Below are 9,305 nucleotides of genomic sequence, written 5' to 3'. Positions count from 1 at the left end.
CTGCTCAACAGCTTTACTCCACTACAGAGTAGAAGAGGATGGAAGAAATCATCTACACAGCTTTAAATGGTAGCTGCGAAATATAGGTGGGAAGAGTATTTTGCAGTAAGCACAGATTTTAATGCTGAATTAATTTCATTGCAAACATGTCAATGTTCTGGCAAAACTGAGAAATAATTTAAAAAGCTATGATCCTTTTATATTTTTTTCCGTTATTAGAGCTGCAAGCTTGCTAAAGAGCATTCTTTAGCTCTTTGTTTAGTATTATATTATCTTTATTTAGTATTATACATTCACGATCCAAGGTCTTCTGTTGGCAGTGTTTTTTCTACAGCACAGTAACAAATACTGAAGTCCTGAAAAATCCCCCAAAAAACTAGTTAGGCTCAGTCTCAATTGTCATGGCAGATAAAAGAAACTGCTCTCTTAAAGAGAATAAGACTTACAACAGTGATACATCAGGTGTTTTTGAGAGCCTCTGAAGTCTAAGCATCTCATGCCACTACATGCAGGAACATTTTCTTGAGATAGGCACGGTCCCGTTGCACTGCTTTCAGTGTTTATGTTACAGTCCCTCTCACACAAAACTATTTGCTTCCTCGGGGTCAGTGAAAGTAGCACAGCCCAGATTCCTAAGATAAAGCAGTTAGCCTGAAGCTTTATGAGAACACATTGTTTAGCAGTTGTGAAGAGCCCTTCTGAACCACGGATTACCCAACTCTGACACAGCTGTACAACTCCTAGCTTACTCACAACAGAGTAACCCAATTGGTAAGACAAAGCATTGCAATGTTTCAGAGTTTCACAGCTTGACTACATTTGCACTAAAATTAAGTTGCATTCAGTCTCGTTTACAGCAACCGAAGATTCAGAACTGTACCCCCAGAGCTCAGCTGAGCTGCAATAGCAGCCACAACCAAGCAAATACTGGCTTTATCTAGTGACCTGAAGAAGTACGGTGACTTATGAAAATTAACCTCTAAATAAATAAACAGAATATAGAAAAAATTGCACCACGAAAAAAGTTAAAAAGTTTCACAAACTCTCCCAAATAATATGCGAGCATTGTGAAAACAATGTGCTTGTGACTGTAAAACTACTTCGCTTGAGGGGAAATTCTGCTTGGCTGCAGAACATCTGAAAGGCTTCAAAAGATTAATTAAGTAATCCTATGGAAAACTGTTGTTACTTAATGCTCCCATATTGAATAATCCTCATTATGAATATACACTGTATTCAGTGCATGCTTGCGGAATTAATTTGGCAACTGTGACTTTTGTTGAAGTATCACTGCTTGCATCAGAACTGTCCAGACTTTAATTGTGGAGGAATTTATGAATTGGAGAACTCCATTTATTCACTGCTTAACCTCTGATGCCCTTATTTCCCTGTTAAGATGGAGCTTTACAAGAACAGCTGAAGAAATGATGAACTGTATCTACAGGCTACAAACTTGGTCTTGGTGTTTTGCTTCCCCCACTCTCCCCAACAAGCCCCCTTCAGTTCTGAGAGGACCAGCCAGGGTCAGAGGTGAAGCTGCAGCCTTCCATTAAAAACGTTCAGCTAGATATTCAAGGGGTCCCTGTTGATCACAAGTGAGAACACGAGAACAATTAGAGCGCTTGGAGCAAGAGAAAACAATGAAATTTCATGCCCAGGTGGGCCCCCACCAGACTTTCAGAGTTTAACAGAAAATGTTGCATTTGCAATGCCCCTGCTCAATTATTCCTTTGAGGTATTTTGCTCCGTAAGTGAACAAAATCAGTGTTAAGCTTACACAACAAATGGAGACGTAACTGCTGTACCAAAAGCCATCTATACTGCTTTGAATCCAGTTACCACAATTAAACTGTAAAAACAAGGCAACGAAGGCTCCCATAGTAACAAAGAAGTGTTGACACTGTACTTTTTTAAACAAATATTACAAAATTGAATTTTATTGAGTTTCACACAAGATGCACTTATAAAATTGATACAGAATGACATTCAACAGAAAAAAATGAAAGCAATTCCAAGCTTCCTTTAGCAACTGCTAATTAATTCAAAAATAAGACACACCAAATTGACAGATAATCTGAATTTCAATGTGTGAACATCTCCAATTAGTAGAAAATACATCAAATTTTAAAGAATTTCAGATGTTTCCCCAGCACAAATCCTCCTCCTTTACTCTCATCCCTGAACGGTAACCACAGATTTTGGCCATTACTCCAGCCACCCTCACTGGGAGAGGAGAGGCTGACAGACTGCAGCAAGAAGTTCCCACCAGAGCAGACCACACCAACCCGTATGGCAAAGCTACCTCATTACCGAGTCTGCTCAGATACGTCATAATTCTGTGCAATTGGCTCCAATTGCTAAACTAGCACAGTCCCGCAAGTTTCAGGGATTAACACATACATTAAACTCACATTTTATATCCGTAAACCAAATGAACTCCAGCTTTCTCTCTCTGACAAACTGTAAAAAAAAAAAAAAAAAAGTAAATTTTGCATCATTTGTTCAGCACTGAAGCACTGGTATGATGCTTTTCCTTAGGAAGTGAAACTGGTGCTTACTTAAATATCTGAAAGGCATTAGAAGTCAATGCTGTGTTTTAACAACAATACATAAAGAATTTATCATCAACTGAAGGGTCTCTTTTGAGGCCTCGGTTTTGATCTGAAATTTATTTCATTCTCAGCTTCAGGACTCCAAACCATCTTCCATCAATTCTCCCCCAACTGCTGCTCACACCAGAAAGAAGTAAGATGCATTGTAATGCTTAAATGCACTTTATAGATATAGCGCATCTACTTACGTTTGGCTAAAACCAATCAACTGAAATGGATAATTCTGATTTGATTGTCAGTAAGAGCTTTTACAGGCATGTTCTCTGGCAAGTTAATACACAGATGTCATTCTTGCCAGAGTGAAATCCCAAAATGCAGTGTATTATTCCTCTCTGTTACATTAATGCCATACATACAGTTCCAACGCAACACTTCTGCTTGCTGCAATTCACACTGCCTTTCCTCGACATATAGATGTACCCCTCTTACTTTTTCATACAACAAGAAAAAATCCTCAGCTTTATAAAATTATTTTATAAATAATCTGCCTTGCAGGACACACAGCTGAACACAATGAATGATATGTTTCTTATCTGCCCAGTTAGGCAGGACCTTCACTGTATTTTGTGATCTTTCCTTGGTGTTTGGTATTTAGATAAAATAGTATGCGGTAAATATTTCATTTAGAGGCATTTTTGTATTCTGATTAGTTCAGATACATCTTGAAAAGATTTTTCTGCTGACAAGAGTAACTAGCCTGACTTGCTGTTTTATGTACCAATGCTTTATGTGTTTGTTGAAATAAGCACAAGTTTTGAGACCTCTTTGCAGATGTTTAATAAAACAAGGTAACTCGAAAGGGAAGCTTCCTGTCATGTTGTCATACATTTCCAGGAATATCCTTACACTGGAGGAACCTTCTTAAAAGTAGTATGTTCTGGAAGCGTGGTTTCATAATGCAGAACAGGATTATGCTTTTTTCCCAGTCTATTTTCCAGAAAAGTGATACTGCAGCTCTGCCACCAGGCTAGAGACTCACGATCCACCACATTTTCCAAGAGGCAAGTTAAAGATTGCTTACTTGACCTGACCAGATACCAAGCCAAGTTACTTGTAGAAAGAAATTAATATTTTTGCCATTAATAATTTAAGTTTTTAAATAAATATTTATGTGCCTTTTTGGCAACTGTCCATTCTGGTAGCATCTGCTGTCCCAACAGCTCAGTATCCTTAGCACATTGATTAAAAAGATCTTAGTCAATTCTGTTTCCACAAATAGTGAACCTGTCTATCTCCAACAAGTCTTTCTTTGAAGACCTGTGTTTCAATTCTGAACTGTCTTGGCTTATATCTTTTTCTTCTCCCTCAGGAGTTGTCAGAAATTGATCGGAATTGCTTGTTACAAGTAAAGACGGCGTATTGTCTTTCTGATGCACGGGTTGATTGGTAACTGATGTAGATCGATTTTCATCTGTGGAAATTCCTGTTGGAAGAGGAGACAGTTACAAAGATAATCATGAATTTAACATAGACATCCTGATGCATTCTTAACATGTAGATTCTGCCAAAGCTGTCCTGAAAAAGTGCAATGCACCGAAGCAGCAGAAGCAACAGAAGAATGCTTTGTGGAAGCCAGGTAACATGAGTAACTACCAAGCCACTACCTCTTTAGTTTTAAGATACAACATCCTTTTTAGTCATTCTACTTTTCTGATTTGGTCAAGGATAAAAAAAAATTCTAAATTAGTTCAGATAAATAGTAAGAGCATAAGTAGTTGTTTTACTGAATCCTTTTGTGTTGTAACAAGTAGCCTGAAGTTGGACTCCGCATTCTTCTGTAGAGTCCATTTTTGTTGGCTTAGACAAGAAAATATTTGAAGTCCCTGTGTGAGTCACATAAGTATTTTCTACTGAAATCAAAGGAATTTCTGTAAAGGAGTTAGATGTGCTTAATCCTCTACATACGTACAGCAAACCTCGTTTCTCTATGGATGGCTAATAAATGGCTCACGCAGTGCTACGCACTTTAATAGTACTGGATCCTCTTTCTTCAGTGGAACTGAACATTGGCTCCAAAAAGTTCCAATAACAAATGAGGTATTAATGAGCAATATCGATGTATTGTTTCCACATTTTGTTAAAGCATTTTAAAAATACATTAAAATGCACAGGCAATTATCAAGGAAATCAAAATTTCTTATTTACTCACTCCTCTTAAAAACTAATTATTGTTTCTAAAGAACCTGAAGAAATCTGACTAATGTCGAGAGTTTTACAGAATGATTCAAGGAAACAGTATTTGACAGAATGGCAGCACTACACAAATTATTCACTCCAAATAATTACTACAAAAACTTTCTTCTGTATAGGCTCCATTTGAAGGTAAACGGATTACTCCTCACAGTATTATACAAGTCAAAGGTACTAAACCTGCATCAAAAAAGGAAGAAAATTTTAACTGTAGAGTTTTGCTACAAAGGTAAGCATTTTGCTAATCAAGCAGCTTCCACAGAAAACTGATCAGGCTACAAATGATTACCAGTAACTAGAACCTCCATTCTTCATGAGAAGATACAAAATTTCATCCTTCAAAATTTTATACTGTTTCTGTGGAAGAGGTAGGAATTCTTGTAAAGAAAATAAGTTGACTTACATTATAAGCTGATAGAAAGCAGACCAGATTAATTCCTTTACTCTCATTCTAGTAAGAGATGAGTAGAGAGTTTGTACAGAAAAAACTTGTTAAGTGAGGCACAGGGATCAATGAATATTGCAGAGCCCAGTAATAATAATATAGACACTTAAAAGCCAGGGAAGGTGAAATCATTCTTTCATGTAATTGAGGTTTCTATTACATACAGAGATGTGAGAAGGTATAAAAACCTGACAAACTGTTGAAAATTGAGCTTCCTCATCATTAACGGAAGTTAAGAATATTCTGAATAAAATCAGCAAGAGATTTTGGCTTGCCACTTTTTAATTACAAATTTTCCATTTTTAGGAAAATGCAGTGTATGCCGACGGTGAAACTGCTGCTGCTTTAGCTAAAAATAGTCTTCAGGGTTTATTTACTGTAAGTTTAAGGGTCAGTCTAAGTAGACACAGATTTCTAGGTTGGAAGAGACCTCCAAGATCATCGAGTCCAACCTCCGACCTAACACTAAGTACTCCACTAAACCATATCGCTAAGCTCTACATCTAAACGTCTTTTAAAGACCTCCAGGGATGGTGACTCCACCACCTCCCTGGGCAGCCCGTTCCAATGCTTAATAACCCTTTCGGTAAAGAAGTACTTCCTAACATCCAACCTAAAACTCCCCTGACGCAACTTGAGCCCATTCCCCCTCGTCCTGTCACCAGGCACGTGGGAGAATAGACCAACCCCCACCTCACTACAGCCTCCTTTAAGGTAACTGTAGAGAGCGATAAGGTCGCCCCTGAGCCTCCTCTTCTCCAGGCTGAACAAGCCCAGCTCCCTCAGCCGCTCCTCGTAAGACTTGTTCTCCAGACCCCTCACCAGCTTGGTCGCCCTTCTCTGGACTCGCTCGAGCACCTCCATGTCCTTCCTGTAGCGAGGGGCCCAAAACTGAACACAGTACTCGAGGTGCGGCCTCACCAGAGCCGAGTACAGGGGCACAATCACTTCCCTAGACCTGCTGGCCACACTGCTTCTTATACAGGCCAGGATGCTGTTGGCCTTCTTGGCCACGTGAGCACACTGCTGGCTCATATTCAGCCTAAAAGTATGGCTTATTAAACCTTTTAAGCAAGTGTAGTACTAGAATATTTAATTAAAACATTAGCATCAATATGATAGAGTTAGTTCTCTAGTGGAACACAAAAGGCATTCAGACCAATTCATATTACACTCTTCCATAATGAAACTAAAGCAACTCCATGAATTTAAGCTATTTAAAAATAAACATCTGCACCATATTTCAGCCTGATGTGATTTGACACAGCTGAGAAGCAGGGATTTATGACTAACGCTGGCAGATTCTTAACTCTACTACTGCTGGCAAGACACTGACAACTAATAAGCACCTTACATTTCAAGCTGTTCAAGGCTTTGGCAAGCAACAGAGTGAACACAAAAGCCTCACTGTTAAGTTGTCTAGGGCTCTTATTGAACTTCGGAAGTTCTACAACTAGTTCTACAACTATTCACAACTATTGAAAGATATACAATCCAACTCAGCTGACTGAAACAATGAAGGTTTCTGTTTCCTTTTATAACTCGTCACAGGAATATCATATAATGCCCCAGTCCAATTAAACATTAACCATTAATGCTGAGCACCTACACAAGGTAGCCACACTGCACAGACTTGAAACAAAGTGGGTAGAGACAAGCTGAAATTCCTATTTAGATTTCATAAAGCTTTTTCATTCATGTGTTCATTTCAATTATAAATAATTATGCCTATTTTGTGCCGTGTTTACATTAATTTCCATAACAAATGGATGAAAGGCTTCCTTATTTAAACTTCACCACTACCAGAGATGATGTGTCAATATTTACTTGTGTAGTACTGACATTTCTATCACCTCCATATACCGGGGTGGGATTTCACTGGAGAGGAGAGGGAGCATTTTTCATTTATAGAAGAGTACAGAAGAGTATAAGAGTATCTATTATTTATTGCAAGACAATACATGAACTAAAAGCAATAAATTCTATTTACTGACTTGTATTCACAACTGTGATACTGTACAATTAAGGTCTAGCAACAGTGCTACTGTGTAGTAAACAATGTCATACATCTGGTTTAATATTAAATTTAGTCTGAAAGCAATTTTATTACAGCTGAAAATAGAGTGAGACAGACTTACCATGGGTAGATTTAAACATGCTTTGCGGTTTGCCAGCTGACTTCCCTGGGGTGGCAGTTGGGACAGGATTGAATAATTTCTCCTCCATTTTCGCCTCCTTTACATATTGACACGATTTCCCCAGCAAGACAATACTGTTAAGAACTTTTAGGGATATTAACCTGCATAAATAAAAGGATTTATTTACATATTTGCATTACCAAGTATTAGTATTAAAACAATTGCATATGATTACTGCTGTCTTGGAACAATTAGCTAAGAAATTAAAACCCTTCAATAGCAAAAAGTAATTTCCTTTTCTTAACAATTTGTTTCAGGTTCAGCACTTAAAACCCTTCCCCCACCCTCCCCAGAAGGCATCTAGAGGAAAACACCAAGTTTAACGAAATGACAAGGACAGTTACGCAGTCATTTAATACATCAAATATTTAATCAAAGAATTAAAGAGGGCCCTCAACAGAGCAAGTCCAAATTAAATGCATTACTGTTAAATCTGTAGCCTTAAGCGTACTCAGACGAGGATTAGTAGTGGACTTTGAAACCTAAGAACACACATACAGCTTCCATAAATTACAGACTAATCAAACAAAGTCCTTTTAGGTATCTCAACAGACAGTCCATTAAATTCAACAAAACCAAGAGGGAGCACTGCAGTATCATTGCAGTACAATGCAGTTGATGGCAGATTCCTTTTCTGTTTTCACTAACTTGCAGCACAAACTTCAGCAAATCAGTGAAGTCCCTTGCACCTGTTGTCTCTGAAGAACAGGGAGTCTCATCTACCATCAAGTGCTTTTAGATTTACAGTTCAAATAAGCTTTGTAAAATCTAAGTTCCGTTAGTGGTATTGCACGACATGCAGGCCAACATCCACTCCAGAGGTGAAAGCAGCAGCAGAGTAACAATGAAGTAGCCATCTATTCCCTGTAGGATCAATTATAAATATTCTCTACATAAATCAACCTACGTAATAAAAGCAAATCAAATGCAGATGCGCTTTACTCTCCACTCTCTGAAAACCTGTTTATTTTGGACGTTGCTAACGGACTAAAATGAAGACCTGAGGATAAGTGACCATTCGGAAATTAAAATCCACGGAGCAGTCTGACTGCTGAATCACAGTGGCCCCCAAGGACACCTGAGCAGCAACTTCACTATCTCTGACTGCATTAATGTAATCACAACTCGTCAAATAGAAAAACAAAATACATCCCATTTTAAAGGAAATTTTATGTAATACATTTATTTTTAGAAGAAATTTAGAGAAATGGAAGAACGAAACAGAGCATACCAGACTACCTTCATCATCCAGAAGTACATTTTAGTATCCAAGCAACCACAGAGATTATTTTATAAAAGTTAAAAGCCATGACTCTACAATTTTATTAGGTTATTGGGACTGACTTTGTTTCTAAGAGTTGAAAAAAGATGTTAAGAAGTTTTTCCTACATATTTTTTTAATGTAATACATACTGTAAACACCTACTGTCTCAGAATGAAAGCATGACCTAAGTCTAATTTAATAACATCAGAAATTGAGAAAGGCATAAATCAGCATTTCAACGTTTCAGGTTCTCCTGGAAAATTATGCAAGAGTTTCTAGCAATTCTCTTTCATTCCTTCCTGCCAGTCCACCCCAGGCTCAAAGTTCTAACCACCAAGGAAGCCTAAAACTATTCAAAGTCCTCGAAAAATAAAACTCAAGTTTCCTATGCTGGACAAGACTCTGTAATGCGGTAACTTAGAGACTTACAGTTGTTAAACACCAACACAAAACAACATCCTCTGCATTGTAGTCTCAATCCTTTGCCAAGCTAACTGTTTCAGATTTGATCACAGAGTTTCTCACAGACCTATACTACACGAACCTGATGCAAAACTGAAATTTATGTTCACAACTCTAATTACTCAGAAGATGCA

General features: G+C 37.9%; 1 protein-coding gene across 1 annotated transcript in view; it reads right to left on the bottom strand.

The window, feature by feature from the left end:
• Positions 1-1,911: 1,911 nt before the first annotated feature.
• TAPT1 (transmembrane anterior posterior transformation 1) overlaps positions 1,912-9,305 on the bottom strand; it is a 39,736-nt gene continuing 32,342 nt past the window's right edge. Inside the window, exons 13-14 of the mRNA XM_035568992.2 lie at positions 7,386-7,546; positions 1,912-4,035 (exon numbers count right to left, since the gene is read on the bottom strand). Coding sequence (XP_035424885.1) covers positions 3,806-4,035; positions 7,386-7,546 — 391 coding nt within the window. The 3' untranslated portion in view covers positions 1,912-3,805. The remainder of the gene's footprint in view (positions 4,036-7,385; positions 7,547-9,305) is intronic.

Source organism: Cygnus atratus, chromosome 4, assembly GCF_013377495.2.
Source record: "Cygnus atratus isolate AKBS03 ecotype Queensland, Australia chromosome 4, CAtr_DNAZoo_HiC_assembly, whole genome shotgun sequence".
Classification (NCBI taxonomy): Eukaryota; Metazoa; Chordata; class Aves; order Anseriformes; family Anatidae; genus Cygnus; species Cygnus atratus.
The sequence above is the reverse complement of the archived record's forward strand: the minus strand, read 5'-3'. Positions and strand labels throughout refer to the sequence as shown.